Source organism: Barbatula barbatula, assembly GCF_947034865.1.
Source record: "Barbatula barbatula genome assembly, chromosome: 17".
In the NCBI taxonomy this organism is placed as follows: domain Eukaryota; kingdom Metazoa; phylum Chordata; class Actinopteri; order Cypriniformes; family Nemacheilidae; genus Barbatula; species Barbatula barbatula.
The window spans coordinates 11,344,832-11,367,757 of record NC_136780.1 but is presented as its reverse complement, the minus strand read 5'-3'; the positions used below and the strand labels follow the sequence as shown (position 1 = coordinate 11,367,757).

General features: G+C 36.9%; 2 protein-coding genes across 9 annotated transcripts in view; one reads left to right on the top strand and one right to left on the bottom strand.

Annotated features, from left to right (window-relative positions):
• Window positions 1-5,129, top strand: part of rgs19 (regulator of G protein signaling 19) — a 30,575-nt gene extending 25,446 nt beyond the window's left edge. For 2 of the 4 annotated variants that reach the window (XM_079478220.1, XM_079478219.1), the window contains exons 4-6: window positions 2,200-2,271; window positions 2,396-2,630; window positions 3,946-5,129. In XM_079478220.1, coding sequence (XP_079334346.1) covers window positions 2,200-2,271; window positions 2,396-2,630; window positions 3,946-4,134 — 496 coding nt within the window. In that variant the 3' untranslated portion in view covers window positions 4,135-5,129. Of the gene's footprint in view, window positions 1-2,187; window positions 2,272-2,395; window positions 2,631-3,945 lie in introns of all 4 variants that reach the window. The other 2 variants (XM_079478217.1, XM_079478218.1) reach the window with 1 other exon arrangement.
• tcea2 (transcription elongation factor A (SII), 2) lies at window positions 1,999-20,067 on the bottom strand. 5 transcript variants are annotated; one of them, XR_013787852.1, is made up of 11 exons: window positions 19,659-20,067; window positions 19,024-19,086; window positions 17,826-17,931; window positions 17,637-17,730; window positions 17,010-17,143; window positions 16,866-16,922; window positions 15,442-15,596; window positions 15,193-15,339; window positions 14,923-14,994; window positions 13,907-13,968; window positions 1,999-2,543 (listed from the first exon to the last, which is right to left on the bottom strand). XR_013787852.1 is itself a non-coding variant. In XM_079478216.1 (10 exons), the coding sequence occupies exons 1-10, from the start codon at window positions 19,725-19,727 to the stop codon at window positions 13,960-13,962; spliced, it is 906 nt and encodes a 301-aa protein (XP_079334342.1). In that variant the 5' UTR covers window positions 19,728-20,067; the 3' UTR covers window positions 12,000-13,959. The 5 variants fall into 5 exon arrangements, 1 of the variants encoding a protein (XP_079334342.1); XR_013787853.1 differs by lacking the exon at window positions 1,999-2,543 and adding an exon at window positions 9,102-11,149; XR_013787854.1 differs by lacking the exon at window positions 1,999-2,543 and adding an exon at window positions 10,612-11,121.
• Window positions 20,068-22,926: the final 2,859 nt, after the last annotated feature.

The window sequence follows — 22,926 nt, the reverse complement described above, 5'->3', positions numbered from 1 at the left end:
AAAAAGTGGACACTTAAAGGGATAGTTGAACCAAAAATGAAAATTCCTCATTATTTACGCATCCTCATGTCATTTTAAACCCGTAATACTTTCCTTCTTCTGTAGAACACAAAAGAAGATATTTTGAAGAATTGAAGTAATCGAACAACACTGCTCTCCATTAAATTCCATTGTATGAACATAAAACCAGATTTGACACTGTGGTGAGGAAGGCGGGACGAGAGCCGTGACGCGGGGCCGGTGGCGTCTTCCTCACCACAGACACTTCTTAAAATATTGATATTTCTTAAAATATCTTCTTATGTGTTTCACTGAAGAGTCAAATGCATGTTTTGAATGACATGAGGTTTTTATTTTTGGGTGAACTATCTTTTTAAGCTAGACTCATTAATGACAGCTGTAGCTTATTATATTTACTGTGGACATGATCCACTAGGATCTGGCAACCAAAGTCGCTATATTCCTATACAAGGGGTATTCAATTAAAGTTCCAACCAAGAGGTCTTTATTGTTTCTTCCAAACGGAAGTCCGAACAATGTTTTTTTAGCCCAGTAAGATACACTGTATAAAATATATGATCTTTTATCAGGACATTTATTTTATATTTTGATATATGTATGTACAGGCTCTGTGGCTTTAGGGAAATAAAAGTATGATCATTCATATTTGTAAATAAAGAAAAACTACCGACGACATGAAAAAAGCAAATGTAATGTAATAATTAAAATTGAACTGAAATTAAAATAAACAGAAAACAAAGTTACTTGCTAAATGAGCCTTTCCATGCCATTTTCAGCTTTTCACTTTGATACCATAACGTTGTTCATTACAAAATGTGACCCTGCTTGTGAAAACCCTGCAAATGTCCTTCATAAAATAATCCTACAGAATGTTGTGTGAAAAAATATAAATATCTTCAATCTTGGCTGAATAATACCAAAATCTTGGTGACATTAATGCTTGAAATGAATCTTTGATGCTTGTTGTCTTATAATCAATTTGATTATGAGATGTTAGCCTTGTTTTCACAGGGTCACAAATGTTGACATGCTGACCAATAATGCTAAATGTAGATAAAAACGTTATGGTTCATAAAATATCACAAATCTTGTTGAAAGATTGGAGACATATAACAAACAGTAAACAGACTGACGGATACAAATGCTTTAATATTGGCTGCATTTTGTTTACTGTTGTGTGTCCATTTTCCTGCTCTGCGTCTCTGCACTAGTGTTGTTGAAATAAGCACGTGTCTGCTGCTCTTCATGCAGCGCGTCTTTGGCAGGAGAGAAGCACCACACGCGGAGTTTGTAAAAAAAAGTTTGACTAAACGTTTGGCTTAAAACGTGTTTGTTTGCTTTTAAATGAATGATATTTTGTTTGTGACTACAAGGGAATCTGTATGTATACAGTCCATTCCGTGTAAATGGATGTGTGCCATCTGTGTACTCTTCTGGATGAGTGAAATTCAAGTCTGCCGTGTGTCAGGAGACCAAATGTGCTTAAGATTGCTCTCATTTTACCAGAGGCCCTAGAGAAAATGGGAGCCATATTCACACTTTTCTCACACACAAATACACACACGCCATCTTTATGCAGACCTGCTTCAAGTAGGGATTACAGTGAGGTTTTCAGTGCATTCACATTCATTTCTTTCCTTGGCAGAAACTGGTATGCAACCTACAATCGATGATCTTTGACTTTTTTTCCCTGGAACTCAAACCTATGACTTTGCCATTTTGTAGCATTTACCAGTAAAGCTACAGGTCAGACACAAAAGGGGGATGCCCGCTTTCACATTGTGTGCCAGGAACATCACAAATAAAGATCCCAGATAGATCTCTCAGACATAAGTGAAATTACATAAAGACTAATCGAGATTTATGCTAAAATGTCTCTCAGATATATTTTCTCAATTAGAGTTTCAGAGGAGATTTTATCAAACTCAAGTAATCTTAAACTGTGCATAGAATCGTCAAGAGACCAACATTTGTTTTGAAAGATTTTTATATAATCTCAAGCATTTCTAGCATAGTCCAAATTATCTAAATATTTGAAGTGAAAACTCATAAGGATCCTGAGACAAGAAAGACAAATCTGAGCCATTCTATGAATGAAACCGTAGGGTATGTTTGTGCACGTTGTCTTGTTTTGTTATTTCTCAATGCCATTTCACCACCTTCTAGTCTCACTGTTAGGAGTGAAGATGACAAGCGCGGGCGGAGGAAAACCCAAGAGACCAAGCTGGAGCCCTTTCCATGTGAAACTTGGTGAGATTCACACATGATCCGATTACATGTACTGACGTCATTGAAAGAATTTTGAGTTGTCTCGATACCATCGAAGTCAGCATGTTATATATAAGTTGCTTAATGTACGTTTTTCTTCTCGCAGCACCAAACCAACCGTAGAAGAGATTAAACAGTGGGCGCAGTCTTTTGATAAGATGATGAAGAACCCGGCAGGACGGAACAAGTTCCGCGAGTTCCTGCAGACAGAGTACAGCGAGGAGAACATGCTCTTCTGGCTGGCCTGTGAAGACCTGAAGAAAGAGATGAACAAGAGCTGCATTGAGGAGAAGGCACGCTTGATCTACGAAGACTACATCTCTATTCTCTCACCCAAAGAGGTAAACCATTAAATCCAAAATAACGTTTCAGTTTGTACATTTTTATAAATTACGACTACATCTTCCAGTTTAAAAACAGCAAATGTTTATTGATAATAATTTGCCTGACTATTGCTTTATAATTGCTTTTAAAACGGATATATTGAATGTGTTACAAACCACTAGCGATATTATAACATGTTATAAAAGTTTATTTTCATGTTATTTCATATGTTATGTGATGGTTAAAATGTCCCAGCACAGTGACCCTCTCTTTAGGTCTTGGTGTACTAGTAGAGAATTTTTTTTTGTATAAATTTGTATTATAAAATAGACAATAATGAAAAATACATGCAACATGTTCAATTATACTCAATACAATATTTTATATCATAATTTATCTATTTGAGCTATTGTCATACACACAATGAAACTCAAAGGTCAAAATAAAAGTCTACTACGTTTGGACAAATCGTGAAACACCCACATGATAAAAATGTGAAGTATAGACCACAACAGTTGGTTCAACGCTGGTCTAGAAGAACTTTCTGTTTTAGTTTTAACACTACCCAAACGTTTAAAGAGAATCAAAACATTAAACAAATATATTTAAGATTTAATTATGTACGTTACACTTAAAATCAATAAACATCAAACTCGAACGTGTCTGAACCAGTGTTTACATCTTATGAAGTGGTCTTAAATATAATATTTACATAGTAAATATAATAAATGTAGCCTGTAAAATTACTTTAAACGAGCTACTAAAATCTTATTAGACTGTTAAAATTTTTTAGAAAAACAAAACAGATTTTTTTTTGCACTGGTTTATATTATTTGGACATTAGGCCCTAAGGTTCAAAAACTTTATAGTGGTTAGAGCATGGTGATAGCGACGCTAAGCTCATTGGTTCGATCCCAGGAGATTGCACATAGTCAGAAACAAAAATGTATAGTACAATGCAATATAAGTCGCTTTGGATAAAAGCATTTGCCAGTAAATGTCACAGAATTTTGGAAAAAATGTAATGGATTTGATAGGTTTTAATATAGCACGTCTACAACGGAGACAGCAGGACACGACAAAAGACAATAGAAGCATTAGAACCCATTATAATTAGAAATTGTCCACACTGGATGTGAGCCATTTGTTGTGTCGCTTCGCGTCTGGTGTCAGTACAAGTCATAACAAATGACAGCAGTATTCCAGTGAGCAAGCCAGCGTTAATATTATATTGCCATAACACACTAATATGTAAAATAAATTAAAATGAGGAAAAAACGAACTCAGCTCAGTTTACTGACTGTCACGCACCACTCTCTCTGTGTCTTGAAGGTGAGTCTGGACTCTCGAGTGAGGGAAGTTATCAACAGGAAGATGCATGAACCTACCCCTCACATCTTTGAAGATGCACAGCTGCAGATCTACACGCTCATGCACAGAGACTCCTACCCACGATTCCTCAACTCCTCCATCTACAGATCACTGGTGCAGGGAGGGTCACGCACTTCATCCGAGTCATAGAAACCTTCTCACTCCACCTAACCCATTACTCTCCATTGCACAACCACTTGAGGATAAAGTACTTATTGTGTCGTCATGGTTGGATTAAAATTTTTGTTGGTTTTTTCTTTAGTTGTTTTTTGGTCAGTGTTGCCATTTTCGAGGGAACCCTTCGTTTTTTCGGCATTTCTTCTAACCTGCACAGACTCAAACTGGAACACAGGGTGGAAAATGCAGTTTTGTAAGCTCTCCGTCCCTGTTCCATCACTCCACGTATGTGGCAGCAGCTACATCAGCATCCACTACTGATTTCCGCAGCCATCTTCTAACTTTTTGTTTCTGTTAAGTGCACATGTGTCGTAAGTCTTTTTATCATCTTCGTACGTCTCTGGATGATGAGAGCTGAAAGGGCCTCTGCAATAACATACACTGGAGTGGCCTGACCGGTCAGCTTCTCTCTCCTCAGCCTTCACTTCAATAACCCGTCTACTGTTTCCGTGCTCTGATTGGCTTTCGAAGCGAGGAGCTGAGATGTGATTGGCTGGTGCATCGTAATAAGAGAGTAGTGCTGAATAAAAAGGTACAAAAAATGTATATATATACACAATATTTAGAATGCAAAATAATTTACCGGCTCAGATGGAATCTGCCATTTTTTTCACATATTGTGTGGTAATTTTGGGAGATAATTCAGATTCAGTAACTCAAAATATTTAAGAAAGGAAAATCGAGGGTGGATGTGTACTCGAAAGGCGTTTATTGTTTAGAAATCTGCACAGCTTTCTGCACAGTTTATATGTGGGCCTGTCCATTTTTAAGAACTGATATAAATAAAAAAAGAAGGTTCACCAATTTTAGAAATAAAAAAACATGAGAGATGAGAGAATGCCAGGGACTTAATTAGACTGGTCACTCACAATTAAAAGAGTATTTTAATGTTATTTATTTTGTTAAACTGTGATTCGTTTTTTTTTCTTGTACATATATTAAAGACGATCTGCAAAAGATGCAACATACTGAGCGAGCTCTTAGTCCTGAGTGCTCAATAGAGCTGTATCTGTCTCTTACTGTATGTTTGCATGTGTTTGTTTGTGGGAATGGTGTGAGTTTCTCCGGCACCTCCTGTAGGTAGTTTGAGGTACTGCCATCGGGCGTATTACTCTGACCCCTTTCTCTCAGTCTCTGTTTCACTTGAGCTCTCAAAGCTGTGTCTTGGTGTTCTTGCCTTTTCTTCATGCTAAAAGACAAAAGCGGCCAAATCACGCAATCTTAAAGTCAACACGAAAAAATGTCTGTAGATTTTTTTCTTTACATTGCTGGATTCATTGTGCCAAATTCATCAGTTCAGGTTGTTCCAAAGAAATGCTCGTCTTTGTAATGTTTCATCTAAATGTAATACCTTGCTCCGCCTCTTTAATGTCCTTTCTGTTCGCTGAGAGCTATTGGTTAATGTTAACCTATAGCCGAAAGCTATTTAATATGCTTTTAGGCTACTGGTGAAAGTAATGCTGCCATTTAACAATACGCCACGTAACACAGTAATTTAACAATGGATAATATTAGTGTAACAAGGTGTACGGCAATGATAGAAAACAGCGATAGATTTAAAGGAACAGTTCACCCAAAAATTACAATTCTGTCATCATTTACTCACCCTCAAGTTGTTTCAAATCTGTATAAATGTCTTTGTCCTGGTGAACCCGGAGAAAGATACTTGGAAGAATGCTCATAACCAAAAAGTTCTTGGCCACGATTGACCACCATAGTAGGATGCATTGGAAGAAACAGATTTAGAAAAACTCGAGGAGGAGTACATGACGAGATTCAGAGCGGAGAGTTTTCACGAGCCAATCCATTCCCGATTCAGAAAATCATGTCACGGCCCACATTTTATTTCTGTTTTTCAAGAACATGTCACATCACAGCTAAAACAGGCTGCGAACAATGTTTTGTGTTTTGGGTAGAATCTGAGAATTACACTTGAAAAAAATCTCAAAGCAAAGCCCTCTCTGCTGTAACAAACATTGATTCACAAACACACGTTTTAGGCTTTATAAAAAGTATATCATATTTCATGACTGTTCTCTGAAACTCAAGAGAACCCGAGTTTAAGTCAAGGGGCATCACAGCACTGTAACAGGTTTATACAGCTGTGGTAGTGATCTGTAACTACAGCATGCAATTAAAATGCAAAACATTAAAATACACAATCATTTTAACAATATTTATCACAGTGTCTTTAACAAGACCAAATCATCACTCACACTTACAGCGACACAAAACAATGGCCGCTCTTACAAAGAATCAAAGAGCTGCTGTAAAACAAAGATTAAACAATATAAAAAATTTTTATATAGAATTCTTAAAAATGATCAAAAGTGTAACGCTCAGATAAAGTCATTTCAGTGTTACGGTAACATTAACATAATAGTAAATATGACCTGCTTTATGCATAGAATATACTGAGGGATATCAGATGATTGGACTGATGTTAACATCCTGAGATCTGCTTGAACGTCTGTATTGTTAAGCATTTCATAATGTGATGCTGAAATCGATCGGTTTTGTGCCAGTGAGTCCACAATTATCAAAGAATTAAGAGCTAAGCCATGTTTACACCAAGAAAAAGATCTACAGCCACACCAATGGCTGATAATAAAGCTTGTACGCTGCAGTTTGATCCATTTAAATAGATTTTGATTGGTTGTCAGTGGTTTTTTATTCTAGTTTATTAGCTGGATAAATCGCTCTTAAAGTAATCACATCTGTATCTTTAAAGTTATAGCTGTGGTGTAAACTCAAATGTAATGTTTTGTTTATAGTAATAACTATCTTTCTGGGTGTGAAAGGGCCTTCAGTCTTACCTCAGCACTGATCAGAATATTGATTTGCGAGTAGTATGTGTGTGTGTTGCATTGCATGTGCAAGTCCACTGGAGGTTTTTATTTCCTTTAGCATTGATCATTATTGGTGGTTTGACCAGTCCAAACTGATCTGAGACCAGTGCTTGAGACAATTCTCAAACAGCGTCACAACTGTCATTTCACATTGAAATAGATGAAATCATCCACGCCTGGTACGTCCTGGTACTTTCAGGATTCGCTTCTTTGTAAAAATATTCTTACAGTAAGATATACAAACCATATTCAATCAAGCAAGTTTTAAAGACCGAATTTACCGACATTGAGAATTTATGCTATTTAGGTATATGGCAATGTTGTCAAACGCAACGTAGAGGAACTTCATGTACTGTAGTACCAAAAAACTGATGCCTTTAGTTTTTCTTTTGGATTCAGTAGCTCCGCATGAAGATGTACATTTTTGAAATAATTGTGTAATATACATGTGTATTTGAATATATATGTACATGAACATATATTTAGTATTGCTCTTATTGTCCGACATGATGTGACCAGTCTAACTTAAGCCAGATGGATTTCTGAGTGTGTGTGTGTGTGTGTGTGTGTGTTTGTGTGATTAAATGTGAACTTTCATACAAGACAATGGGAGAGAGAAATCTGTTTCACTAAGCCTTTTGGCAGCACACATCCGATTTGTAGTTTGCTGTCTGTGCTGCTGAACCTCTCTGCGTTTCACGCGGCATGTGCACTTTGCGTTCACACTGAAAGCAAACTAAGGCAAACGTTTTCTTCTATCCCAGCTTAAGTGTTGCAAGTTCTATTTGATGACCCAAAATAACATTAGCACAACCGTCTGCACTTCAATTGGTTGTCACTGCTCATTTGCATCAATTGAACTTTGCCTTCCTCTCTGAATTATGGTAAATACAAGTTTCCTAGGCGAAAATTGCACATGAACAATTTTCACCTAGGAAACTGGTAAACACAATAGCATTTTGACATTGGACACATATTTAGGATATTTCCCATCACATAGAATTAGCGTCTGGATTTAGTAGGATTCAAAAGTATATAACAGTCCCAGTGAACAAAAGTTACAATTCCAATTTTTTCATGAAATGTTGCAGCGTTTATTGTAAATAGATCATCAAAGTGTGTCATTCTCTTTTTAAAATTTGTGTGCCTTCATAATCTTCAGTTAAATGTATTTCTTGTGACAAAATGCAATGCCTTTTCTACATCCAATCAAAACGTAGTGTAAAAACACAAGCTACGCCCATAATTGAAAATTCCGGAAATGCGTCAAAATGCAGATGTAAAAAAAGTTAAAACTTCCTCTTCACGGGGACTTTAATAACTTTAAAAATATTACTTCATTGGCCTTCTACAAAATATCATATGACAAATGTTTATTACGATTTTTTTTCTAGTGGGAAATATCCTAAATCCGAGTTGCAGCAGTAGTCACATGGTTACTGAGTCATGTTGCCTCAAATGTCCAACTTACATTGAATATGAAAGGCTTCTGATACCTTTGAAAATCGCTGTCAGTGCAGACGCATCACATCATAGGACGCAACAAATCTGAACCGTTTCGTTTACAGCGTAAATTACTTTGTCGGGGCGTCTTAACATGTTGCATTACCTTGCGATACACGCAGTGTTCCTGTTACAGCATATTCATCGCGTCTTTCAAGTGAACAAGGCTGCACAGGACGGATGGGACTTTAACAAACATGTATTGGATTGGAGAGACTGTGACCTTGAGCTGCTCATGTTTACATAGATTTCTTTAAGGTGCCAAATGAATCTAGCCTTCTAACAGTCTCAAACTAAAGGACATTTGTGAAAGCGTGTGAATGCAAGAAGAGTCTGTGTCGATGACTGATACGTGTTTCCATCATCTGTATTACGTGTTTATTCTGCTTCACACCACACCTTTTTTAAAGAAATTACTTTTTGTTTTAAAACGCACTAACTGTGCATATCACATGACAGCCGGCAGCCTCAAGTTCAATACTGTAAACTCACATTTATTTACATTCTCTCCGGTTGCCCAGTGAGATTCTCTCGTAGTGTCATAATACAGGATAGCGCCGTTATACATCAGATCAGACTCATGGACTTCTAAGGACACTTATTTATTGACATTAGCATTATATTTTGTATTAAAATAAACCAAGTTATGTTTTAAAAGCATGTTTGTAGTTTTCTGGGCCGTTTGTTTGTTCATGGCCATTACTGTGTAACGTCTCCTCGAGTCTTGGGTGCCTGCCAAAGGCAGGGCGCCCTCTTCAGGTTGTGGTTGGGATGGACTTGCGGTCCCTTATTAACCCAGGCCAGCTCATAGCCAGTATTCAAAGAAATATTTTAAAGAGAAGATATGATTATAACAATAAAAACAATTGTGGTATTATTCATTCTGAGCTTTCCAAGAGATTTACTGTGACCTCCAAAAAAGGACTTTGATACTATGTTCAAAGCACATTTATATGTGAATTGCTGGCAGTGTCAAAAACAACACAAGACATCAACCCAGGGTCACAAATTTCACTGACATGGGATTCTTTAGGGAAAGTCTACCCAAAAAATTGAATTCTCTCAACAACGGTGCCCATTCACTTGCATTGGGTTTGTGCTCGTACGGTAGAAGTGAATGGGTTGGGTACCGCCGTTGTTTGGTTATCAACATTCTTTAAAATATCTTCTTTTATGTTCTGCAGAAGAAAGAAAGTCATACAGGTTTGAAATGATACCAAGTATGAACATCTAACTGTCTCTTTAAATAGCATTTACTCTGAGCTTGACTCCCTTCTCCACATCTGGTTTTGGTTTTAAGAGGTTGTCAAATGCAAGTTGCTTGTGGTTATTTAATACTATTTTCTCCTTAAGCAGGTAAGCCTAAAAAGTATTTTTTATAATTTTGTCACGTCATAATTTTGTCTTTCTTTTGAGAAGATATTTTGAAAAATGTCAGTAGCCAAACAACATTTGACCCCATTGACTTCCATTAGATGAATAATTATTTTTTTATTTTTGGTGTAGACTATCTCTTTAATGTCACATTGGTCAAGAGCTTACCATGTCTTATTAAGTATTGAGTTGATAAACTTTCAACAGCTGGTCTAACCCTGTCTTAATACCCAAGCCAATGAGACTGTCGAGAGCTTTAGATGCTGGATGAGTTTAAAACTCACAGGGATTTCTCAGGCTTTGTCATTCTCATTGCCATCATTGGCAGCACGCATGGAAATATGATCATATTGCCAAAACAAACATGGGTACCCTGTTCCCGCTGCCTTTCCTGTGTGACCGCTGACTGAAATGACAATGTAACTGCATGTATCAGCATCTGATGACTACCATTTAAACATTTGTGTGTTGCATAAACTTTTGAATGACTGAAAAAAACGAGCGGCTAAAAATGCAAGACGGAAATACCAATACGGAAAGACATTTCATTCCTCCCCCCTTCAAGTTCCACAAACATTCCTTCAGTCAAACATGAGGCTCAGTTAACATTGACATTCCAACAAGAAGTTGGTAATAGATGTTTGCAGCGATAAGAGATGAAGAGGGATTATTCCCATATGGAAACAGAAATGTCACAATAAAAGAGATCAGTTAGATCATAAATGAGGAAAAAAGACGCTTTACTAGACCAATAAACATGAGAAACTTCTCATAAGATGTTCTTATAATATGTGACAGCTGCTAACAAGCGGCAGCTATGGGCTCGATCTATAAAACTGCGTTGACTTCATGCTTCTTATTTTATATTTTGCTAACCGTTTGGACTTGTAAGCAAGCAGAATAAAATTATAAATACAAAATAACTAACATTGCTCACATTATACACGACGTCTTGTGTGCCGTCTTTGTGTCATAGCTCTGTTCACAAGACCTACTATATGGTCAAACGGCAGTTGAACCAACCGCAAAAAATGTGAAATTGACCATTTTTCAGCTTGTCGTTTCAAACCTGTACGTCTTTCTTCTGCAGAACACAAAAGCAGGTATTTTGAAGAATGTTGGTATCCAAACAACATTGACCCCCAGAGAGGACCTCAGCGATGACGTAGACCAACCCGGAAGTTTGCGCTGCGCTGCTTCCCCCGACCAAAAGCCTAAGCATTTTTTCCATAGACTTTTCGAAGATTGCAGAAAAATAAGATCTGTGATTAACAAATGTTCATGACATTAACACATTTTGTCTATCAAGATCATCTTTACACATTAACAAGATTTGCTAGTTTTGAAGCCTAAATATAATCAACAGAAGTAAAACGCTAACATGAAGCTATAAACAGACTACACTATGGTCACTCGATATTTACATCACTACCACCAAGCTTTTTTTTAACTTTATTAACAAAGTGTACCCTAGAAGGTAATTACTCCCCTACAATGTTTTTAGACATTGTGCCCATGTTGCAAAATGTATATATTTCTTTATATGCGCAAGGATGTCTAACGTCCTCCCACCAAAGGATGTACAGTAGTCACGTTTAGCAACTTGTCAGCAACCACCGTTTAAAGACACAATAAAGGTTTACATAATCACAAGCGGGTTTTAACGTGAAAACATTTGGCAGTTTTGTTAACCACAGACCTTAAAATGCTTTTACAGACGCAAGATTCATAAACAGATGGAGGACATGAGGGTGAGTAAATAATGACAGAATTGTTTTTGGGTGAACTATCCCTTTATCCCAAGCTGTGGTTTCCAAGGAAATGCGTTTTAAAATGGGCACTGATAAAACATCTATAAAAGCAATATTATCTAAAAAAATTATTTAATCAGAATCTAATTATGTCTCAAGTTGGAGAAGGATGCTTCTAAGATAACAGAAGCAGCAAACTAGCCAGGACATTTAAGATAGCTATCATACAATTTGATCTTCCATCAGAACCACTCTACTCTCTTTTCAAAGTTTGTTATAGATCTCCTTGAATATCTTTTTTTGTCTTTTCCTGAAGGTCTTTCGCTTAGTGGTTTGTTCCCTGGATGCCTTGAAACATTTCCAACCATTGAACACTAATTTATTAAAAATCACAAGCACAATACGAATGCTATCCTTTAATACCCTAATGACTGGGGCCAATTTGTGCCTATAACGGATTCTGCGGAAACACATAGATGCGTTTTATTTTTCTAAGATGCCCACCATGTTTCCTTCCATCCACCTATAGATTCAAAGCCCTAGTTCTCGTTAAAAGAGCACTGTACCCAAAAGCACCTTCAGTGATCTTGTTTAATCCCAAAGCATGACTATTGGTTAACACTTTAACACTCTAGAAAAATAGTGCTATACTGCACTGAAAGTGGTTCTTGGCTCTTAATCATAGGGGAACCACTTTTAGTGTTTATATAGAACAATATTTTGCTGCTTCAGCCAGAACCATACAAGGGCTTAACCGGTTTATTATATGGAAACGGTGCTATATAGCAGCTTGGTTAGCCCCAAAGAACATATGGTGCTATATAGCACTAAAAGTCGTTCCCCTATATGATTGCGAGCAAATAACCACTTTCAGTGCTATATAGCACCATTTGTTTTTAAAGTGTAGGGTTGTAATTGTTTACATTAGTTCATTCATTAGTTAACATGAACAACAAGGCTCATTTAAGCATTTAATAATACGTTTTTAATATGGAAATTTGTAACTGTTAGCATTAGTTAGTCCGCAATAAACTAACATGAACAATTGCCCTGGCATATCAATGAACATTAATAAGGATTAATACATGCTGAAAAACCATACAGCGCATTGTTAGATCATGTTGCTAATGTATTTACTAATGTTAACTAATACAACCTCATTGTAAAGTGTTACAGCTCCAAGCAAATGAACACTTGTGCAATAAGCCAAACATCACCTTATGCAAGTCACAAAGGCTCGATTCTATTCGTAGATTTTGAAAGTAAAGCATCCGAAAGATGTGAACCGTTATGAAAGGCCTCAAATTACAAGAGACAGAAGATCAATCGCTAGATTAAAACATCAGCCCTATTATTAACATCAACTCATCATGATGCAAAGTGCATTTAATACGCGATAACAAATGATGTCATTGGAACACAGTTGATGTCAAGTGAAAAACATCTAATGTACCGGTCAAATGTACTCATTTGAACCATTTAAAGGGACAGTCATATCAATTACTCAACCTCCTGGTATTCTAAAGTCTTAAAAATGTCACATTTTCTGATCCAAAAGTACACCTTGTGACCAGCATAAAGCTGAAGAAAAATTGCATTTTTATTATTGGTTGAAATCTTTCTGGGGTCTTGTCAGTTACTGTTGGATAACAGAAACGGGTCAATTCTGTTAAACTAACAATGATTTGGAGTGAAAATGAAAAAAGCACGCGAAGCACTAAATATTTTAGCCAAATTTACTGTGACAAAACAGTGGACTTATTCATATAATACATATGAACCATCATTCATGTACCATTTAAATTAGCTCCACGCTAGCTGTCTAAAGGAAGTCAATCGTTTTCTTCAAATACTAACTTTTAATCCTTTAGGACTTTCGAAACTCCGGAAACACAACCAATCTAGATTTGGTTAAATAAATCATTTGTGAAATGCATAAACTGCATATACATATATGAAAAGCACATGTTCAAAAAAACTTGTATATTTACAATTACTTGGCACTCGTAGAGAGAGCAGAAAGGCACAAGCGCGATATTAAAGGCAGAAAGCGGGATTCATCGAGCCAGCTCACTTTCTAAATCTATGCCATCGGCAGTCCGTGAATGATAATGCCGTTACACCAGTACAAAAGAAAAAGAAATACAGAAAAACCTCTCTTTTGAAGTAGCAACACTCACATTATATATATATATATTACAACGCTATGATGATGAAATGTATAAAAAAAGACATAATTTTTTCTTCAAAAGAAAAGTATTTTCTTACACGATTGACTATTAGGTCATTCTTCACAAGAAGAATCCTTGGCTCTTTCGTCTTTAACAAAACTGAAGAAAAACAAGGGAAGACAAAATATAGACATGTTAAATAGATGTATAAATAAATGAATAAATATTCATAAAAATGCTTAATAAGAATTAAGCAAGCATAAATTTCCTTATATTCCTTAATAGCTAAATTGCATTGTATACAATATATAGTCATCTAGGTTCTAGTTGTCAGAAAATATGTTAATATTTAGCAATACATTTCTGAAGTTCCTAACTACAAAAAAAGTCAAATATTCGATATTGTTACTGTTAGATTTCCCAATTTATTTCATACATATTGACTGTTTTGGGAAATTTGTCCATATGATGTGTGTGTGTGTGTGTATATATATAAACAAAAAAGAAATACAAACATTTAAGTATGAATTTGTGACTCTTAGGCCCGGATTCATAGACCGTTAGGTTAAGCATAGTCTTGGTTTAGGCAATTTAAGTCGCTTTTATTAAAATACCATAGAAAAAAAACATTACTGATGTGCATCTTGAGACAAAACAATGGCACTGACATATTTTAAGATATGTCATGTCAAGTTATTTATATCTCAAAATTTATTTTAGTCTGGGACTAGTCTGTGATACCAGGGTTTCGTTATACAGTACTGAGATTAACCTTGTGACAACTAACCTCAGTCTTCCCTTGTGCATGTGTATTTTGTTTCACAGTGATATCAATTTTAACTTGTTTTAAGCATACATTTTTAATGCAATAAATCATAAATGCACTGTTTTCTAATTGTCCTTACTTGCAGCATACGGTCTTCCATACTAGTGAACTTATATAGTGGGTAAATACTGCCATCGTGTGGCTGTATTGCAATATAGCAACACGTTGTCAACGGATGGTGAATAGACACATGTATTTGAGCCTCATAATCCTGTTACTCGGAATACACAACTCAACCGATGGCCTTTGCAATGCCTGTGTATGTGTAAATATACAAAGATTCTTACTTTCCACCGGTTTCCACACTCGTTGCACAGCACAAAGGTGGTCATTGGTTCATCAGCGCTGCGTGTCTGGACCTGCATAGACATCCTGCATTACATTCCTGTGCATTTCAAAAGTCAATGCAATATACAGCCCCTCACAAACTCTCTTTCACTCAAGGTAATCCCCTAAGCGGTAGCTGTAGTGTGGATGTATTTGTGTTTTGGGTGAACTGCAGTGTAAATGTGTTACACAACAGTCGTAATTGCTGAAGAGATGTCGTAAAATCCTACCTGAGTGTAAGTGCAGTTCTTTCCCTTGCACTTGCCACAGACAAACATATCCGTCTCTGTGCCGCCCACTTTGGAGAGCTGGTGCTCCCGAATGGACTCCTTGGTCAGAGCTTTTCTGATCTCTTTTAGCTCTGCACTGGCCATCTCCTGCCACGAACGCCAAAAACAAACATCTCACAAAGGGTAGAGGAGCTACTGTTCTGTATAAACCATCTCGAACTTCATAAAGTACTAACTCTGATCACATACTTCTGCCTTCATGTTGGCGATGCGGTCCGGTGGGATGTTGCCACATAGAACGTTCTTGCGCAAGTCTGGGTTTTTCTGGTCCTTGAGGTTGGAGATGCGACTCCTCAGTCTGGTCTTATACTTTATGTCGGTGGATCTGAACTCCTGGTAGATATGTGAATCATGCCGTCTCCAGTCAAGGAAATATAATGTTGATTGTAAACCAGCTAACACATTCTTTAAAACATGGACTATGTTGAGCGAGAATGCACATTTCTCGCAACTCAAACAGAATTAATTCTAAACGATTTCTATAACACAGGATAAGTGTATGCCGAATGGCTGAACACACGCCATAGAACATCATTTTAAAATCTAGGTTCGTAAGATTACCACAACGCAAAAAACGTAGACTGAATTGAAGCATAAAAACAAAAATTGCAATGCGAAAAATTTGGAAATTTCAAAATAAAAACAAATATGACACCCATGTGAAAAAACTGTAGCATACTATAAGTAAATTACACTATATTTACCAGTAAATGACTTTAGTACACTTTAAAAAAGAAATGAAAGCAAATACAGGAAATTTACTGGTAAGATACTGGTTTATATTACAGATAGTTGTACATTATGCCTTGTTTTATGGACAGTTTTCTGTGAGGTGCAAAAACAATGTAGTATATCATCTTTTGTGCTATAGTATACTTAAGTATTTTTAATGTGGGCAAATATATTACTACTGTATATTTAAAAAAACTTATTTTTTTAGCAGGACAAAATTTTCATTTGGGAAAAAATAAAACTGACTGTAGGGCTCTAAAATTGATACAAGACAAACATTCAAAAAAGGAATACAGATAGTACGTTTGTAAGATCTCTGCTAAAGATCTGGAAATCTGAAAAACATCTTAGATGGGGCAGTTTTACATACGTTTTAAATTGGACAGACATCTCAGCGATGTGTTGCAGATGAACAAACAATAAAAAAAGATATCTAACAGATGTAAAGGCAGACATCAAATAGACGTCTTCCGGAAGTATGTGTGCCATCAAGGAATGTAAACGCCATTTACCCGTTGCATGTTTTGTTTTTCGCAGCCTCTGTGATATGGAACCCTGAATGTTGTGTAGGAGATTTTATCTGTTAGCCGTCCTTCTTTCTCTATTTGTTGTCTACAATGAGGTGCACGACAGACAACAAACCCAGCTCTGATCACATCCACTTCCAGATGTTTATGTTTTTTAAACACCGCACTGTTGTGTGATTTACATCACCTCAGAGGTCCAAACGCCAATGGAACGGAAAATGTAGTTCCATTTAAAGATCACCCACGTTCCTATAACTACCCGGTGCAAAAGCAGCTAAAGAGTCAAAAGAACTGTGAAAGGGTTTAAGTCAAAGCAGTGCTAAGGTTTGCCGTTTTACATAGCAAGAAGGATATAATCTTCAATCTGTGCTGCTAGGTGTTCACAGTCTACTCCAATTGTTTGGTAATCACCTGCATAAGAAAACACAAGTTGAATTCTGAAATGGCGAATATTTTCAGTTCCTTTGCTTTTAAATGGACAACGTGTTCATCTCTTACCATCTGTCTGGAGGGCTGACACCAGCAGCTCTCTGCATTTAGTCCGGACGCTGTCAGTCGTAACAGGCACAGGTGGAAAAGTGGTGACCTTGGGGGTTATCGGGGTAGTGGGAGTTTTAGGCGTCTCGGGTTTACTAAACAACATGAAAGTTTAATAATATAACACTTTTCTATAGATGGTTTCAATGCAACAACATAAACAAACATAAATGCGCATGAGTGCCTTCGTGGACTTCCCTTATCTCCCGGTACACATTCATAAATAATTTCTGATGACAAGCAAAAGAAACCGAGAAGAACCTTTACTTGGCTAAACTTGTCTCTCTAAATCGCGAATTTAGACTGCGATACCAAGTTCAACCGCTAGATGTCAATGTCCCATTTAAATGCGTCAAAACTACAGGACCCATTCACAAATAGTTTATTTAATACAATCATTATACAATAAAAGGATAATGTAAATCAATATTTACATAAATTAAATATAAATAGTTATATTATTAGACACTAGCCAGACCGATAAACACAGAGTGGAAGTTAATTGCTGTCCAGGCGCGTGAATCCGACAAAGTCTATAATGGCCACTGTGAATCATTTGTGATGTGTTAATAGTAAGATCTCACACACCTAGTGTCACTGGATCCAGGAGAGTCTTTAGAAGAGGACGACTGGAAAGGAGATCCTACTTTTTTTTTCTCCTCCGATTTACCCTCAGAACCATCTGTATCAGAGATAAAATAATCAAGAGCCCAGCAATATCGCCAGCACATCAGATTCAAAGGCACAATGATAGAATAGAGAATAAACAGCAGTTACCCAGCAGTTTCTTCCAGATCTTGATGAGTGATTTAGCCAAAGTCTGTACCTCCTCATCTGAGCTCTGCTTTCGCACCGCGTTCACTGACATCCCAATCCGGGTGGACTGAAGCGTACAGAGGAAAGCACATTTGTCTTAATGAAATGCAGTCAAATACATTTACATTAACAATAGTCAATTTTAATCTTGTGATACAGTAACACTCATTTTAAAAATGTTGCCCAAGTTGGGGGTAAAGGCATCTCCAATTCATCTAGTCTTGCACATCTTTAGACTTCAGGGGAAAGAAATGTGTAAACAAAAGGAAGGACTTTTACTTAAAGGGACAGTTCCCCCAAAAATTACAATTCTGTCATCGTTTTCCTCGAGTTGTTCCAAATCTGTATAAAAACTTTGTTCTGATGGACACAGAGAAATACATTTGGAAGAACGCGTGTAACCACACATGTCTTGGCCACCATAGTATAAAAAATGACAATTACACTCAAAGGTGCCCCAGAACTTTTTCAAATAAGAAATATATAAAGCATTTTTTCCTGCTGTTTGGTTACAAGCGTTCTTGCAAGAATATTTCTCTGTGTTCATCAGAACAAAGAAATGTATACAGATTTGCACCAACTTGTGGATAAGTAAATGAAGAAATGAATTAGCATTTTTGGGTGAACTGTTCCTTTAATAAATGTGCAAACCCCTGACAGCAATAAGAATTGTCTTAACCGTATCGCTTTTGTAGGATTTTGAACCTGCTCCCTTTGGTTTACCAAACCGGGACCTCATGTAGAAATCTTTGCAAATACTTTAACCTTAAAATGCGTCTGGTGTGCATGTTTTCAGGTTTACATTTTGTTTTTTTATAAATCGTGAAATGTTTATGAAACTTTGTGCAAGCATGTTTCAATGCCTAGTCATCGGGGCCCAGATCTTTAACCACTACACAAACCCACAACACTGAGCTCAACAGGATCAATAGTTGTGCCATTTTGATGCACATAAATACGTTTCGATTTTGACGCATGACCCTAGTTAGATCCTGTGAATAGTGTTTAGCTATTTCTAAAAATATAAATCGTTTTACTTATGTCAAGCGCCAGAATATCTTTTAATTTAGAAATATAAGAAGAGTGTGGGAGACTTAAAAGGTGGACAATGAGGGGCCTCGAAGTCATCTACTGATCGGTTTCTTATCCATCCGAGCACCTGTAGGGTCTCTAAAGACATCGTCATGTTCTTCAGCTCTTGAAGCAGGTCAAGGGCGCCATCCTGAAGAAAAAGGAGACAAAACCAGATCAATACACCAGCTTCAACAAGCATGAAACGCTGTGCTTTTCACATTTAAACAGGTACAGACCAGTGAGTGAAGTGTTGGGTAAATAACTCTTTTGTTTGTGCTGAAGAAATTTGGAGAACAACCAGCTGCCAACTCATCAAAGCACACAAACACGAGGGTAAAAGCCACACGTGTGACGGTGTGTGAACACTGAGCAGTTAAAAACTCGTGATCGAGAGGTGATAACCCAACTAAAAACGCGCGTGGGACCTCGTGAATGTTGCATTATGGTTAATATAAAGTCGTGTAGTGAGTTTATACCCTCAGCAAGTTGTCACCAAAGCATCTGCTTTAAAAACGAAAAATGCATCGTTTCCAAAAACAGCATCGCCGTTCCATGCATCTAATGCTGATGGGACACTAATGCGTTACTTTATACATGAGATTTGCGCGCACGATATGTTGAGTGTGTGAAACAGACACATGCGTGCATTCGGGAAATTTCCTCCACAACTGTTCTCCGTTACCTGCTTTTCAGATGCTACAGGAAATCTGTCACACTTACCGTGTTTTTCTTGTGCACCATTTTGTCCAGCTTTTTAGCGATGCGCTCCACTTCTTGGTCCTTCACCATATTTAAAGGTTTGCGGCTGTTCGGTGGCGCTCACGCCCGTGCCTCCATTTACGTGTGAAAATGCGCCTATCTGTGTCTCTTAGTGGCAGTGTGAGAGGAATCCGCTGCCTTTCTCTGGGCTCGCTCTGTTGTGAAGCAGGGCTTATGGGAAGTGTAGTTCAGAAGGGCCGACGCAGAATTAAACCACGAGCGCAGCTCAGGATCTTCACTGTGAAGAGCGACATTGTCTGAGTGTTCGTCACAAGTCTTCGTGTTACATGCGGTCGTCTGGTAAGTGATTCGGTATGAGGGAAAATACAGTGAAACATCATGGCGTTCAGTCTATGAAACTTGAATCTGTGTCATGGGAATGGGATCATGCAGTTTAATAGGCGTGTTACTGGGCGATTCAGTAGAGGGCGTCATTGTAACACATCTGAAAGAGTTACAAAGCGGCTCTGAAATACGATACAAATAGACACATTTACAATAAGTTCTCATTATGCATTAGCTAACAAAACATTATATAGTTAAACAGCATGCATTTATTGCGCTTAATGTTAGTTAACACAACTAAATTCATCACAACAAGACTTATGATTACATAAATCACTTAATGCATGCATATAATATATAAAAACATTTTAAGATCCTATTTAAAAGACCAATTGCAGTTGGGATATAGGTCTTTTTATACTTGGCCCTTTTCACTAAATGCGCTTCATATCTGCCTGAGCGAAGGAACTGAAAGTAACTGCTTTACAGACTTAAAGCGTTATCGTGTTGCATTTTTAACTTAAATATAGCACAGCCTTTTATAGCTTACCATCATGTCAAAACAATGAAAAAGAATAAAATTAGCTAAAATGAAATGAATGAACTATGTCGGAGTCACATGACCAGATTTATCTTAAACTCCTTTCTAGATATCGTATCCAATCCCAGATAAAAAAAACATGTACTGTAGACACAAAAAGGTCAGAGTGATACGGGCATCTTTTTCCTTATTCTCGAGTGTGTCACATTTACTGTAAACAGTTTACTGAGTGAAACACAATGAAGGAGTGTAGTTTTATCCTAACATCTTTTTTTAATCTGCAAAGGTGAGTATGTGTTCAAGCTATACAGTCCTTTTAATGCGTTTCATTGAAAAAAAACGTAACATGCCACATGACACTAAGACAACGTGCTGTTTTTGCCGGTCAGATACCTGACCACAACTGACCCATATATGCCCCACTCAATCCAAGTTCACACACTCACTATGTACACATACAGATTGTAAAGCCTCTATATGTGAGTAAGGATGACAGCATGGCATGTATCACAGCTGAGGAAACCCCACCTCAGCTACAGTATGATGGGGGGGAGTCCCCGAAATGGCCAGTTCAGGTCTCACTCTGTAGAGCAGGAAACCCGGTCTTCATCACCCTGCTGAGGTCATCTCTGATTATAACTGGACCGGGTTAAGCCAGCCCGACAGGCTCGCTGGAACATGCCCTGTTCCTGTCATACATTCACTATTCAGAGAGACAGGCGGTGCCATTCTTACTTTGGGCTTTTGTGTGCTTCAGAAATGTGCTGATTGACGTGAAAACGTGCGTGTGATGTGATTTATTTCACAGGGTTTATCAGTGTGAGACTGCTGCCCTGCATTAATCTGTCATTACCAGATATTGTGTTGAACTGCGCGTAGATGACAAATTACTTTTATGTGTGACTCTGCCTGTGAAAATCTTCTACATTAAATCATCCAACATGATGTTAAGAACACTGTGAAAATAAACTCTTGATTTCTTTAATATTGATGGAATGGTGCCATTTGCTAAATTGAAATCGTAGTAAAATTATTGTTGAAATCAAACTTTAATGTCATATTTAGAATTTGGGACTTTAGCCTTGATTTCACAGACAGGGTCATATACTGCCTTAGTGTTTTTTTACTGAATCTTTCTGTGATTTTTTACTGTTTTTTATTTTTTTGAAATGCACAGGTTCAAAACCTATAAAATTTCATAATTTACAAGGAAAAAAGGGGAGGAAATTGTCATTTTATTTTATTTTACAGTTTATTTCTGGCGCACCATGCCTGGCGTTTATTTTTGAAATACTATAAAATTACACAACAAGACAACACATTTACAAGACAAATGGGGAAAACTATTTAATATATATCCCTGTATCCTAATTTTAAAGAAAAAAACTATATTTTATGTATATTTCAGTTTTTCCAGTTTACAGAAAATATTCAGGGTTTTTTAACAGATTTTTTTACAGTATAAGGTAAGATAAAAGATGGCTTTTAGGGGATCAGAATACCTCATCCTGACACACTGAAAAAACAGATTTTCTTATTTAGTATTTTGGATTGGTTTCCAGTAGAGATTCACATTTATGCGTTTGGCAGATGTTTTATCCAAAGTGACTTTCATTGCATTGCATTATACATTTTTTTCAGACTATGTTTAATCTCCTGGGATCGAACTCATGACCTTGGTGTTGCTAGCGCCATGCTCTTAATTTTTCTTACCCATTAGCATAATTTTTTTGCACAAAAACGTGCTTTATTTTGACAAATCTTTCAGGAAAAAAGCTTTAATATCTCTAAAAAGTGCTAGGTTATTTTCAACCCAGTGTTGGGTCAAAAATGACCGAACACAACAGTTGGGTTATAAATTAACATGCTTGTTTTAACTCATTGTTAAATCAAATATAAAACATTTCTGGGTTAATTTGCTTCTCAAACCTTTTATAAAATTGTAGATATTTATACTGAAAACAAGACAAAGATGTTAGAAATGTTAGAAATTTAAAAAAATTGTCCATCTTCTTTGTTTGGTTGTACCAAGAACATGTCTATCTTGAACAGACTGTATTATGGAGACCAATACAAATGGCAAATGCATTTACTGTAAGTACTTCTAGGACTGTCAGATGTATATAAAAGTGTATATAAAACCTTCTTGCCAGAATCCCTGTTCTTTTTCATAACATCAAGAGTACACATTTGTTTAGCTCTGCTGTTCGCACACAAGGGAACAGGGCTGTGTTTGAGCAAGCGGAAGAGAGAGAGAGATGGTAACATCTCATGCAGGCAATATCATGTGTGCTGAGTTTAAACAGATCACTCTGTCAATAAGCACATTTAAATTGAAGTCAGATGCCGACCACTTCTAGTCCTAAACCTACATCTTTAATCACAGAGGATATTCAACATCGC

What these genes read in the sequence shown, in the direction of transcription:
- tcea2 (XM_079478216.1), bottom strand. Translation starts at nt 19,727, where the DNA reads ATGGTGAAGGACCAAGAAGTGGAGCGCATCGCTAAAAAGCTGGACAAA. An exon ending in TGGTGCACAAGAAAAACACG is followed by an intron (nt 19,087 to 19,658) that starts GTAAGTGTGACA and finishes CTTTTTCTTCAG; the next exon opens with GATGGCGCCCTTGACCTGCT. An exon ending in AGAACTGCACTTACACTCAG is followed by an intron (nt 14,995 to 15,192) that starts GTAGGATTTTAC and finishes ATGTCTATGCAG; the next exon opens with GTCCAGACACGCAGCGCTGA.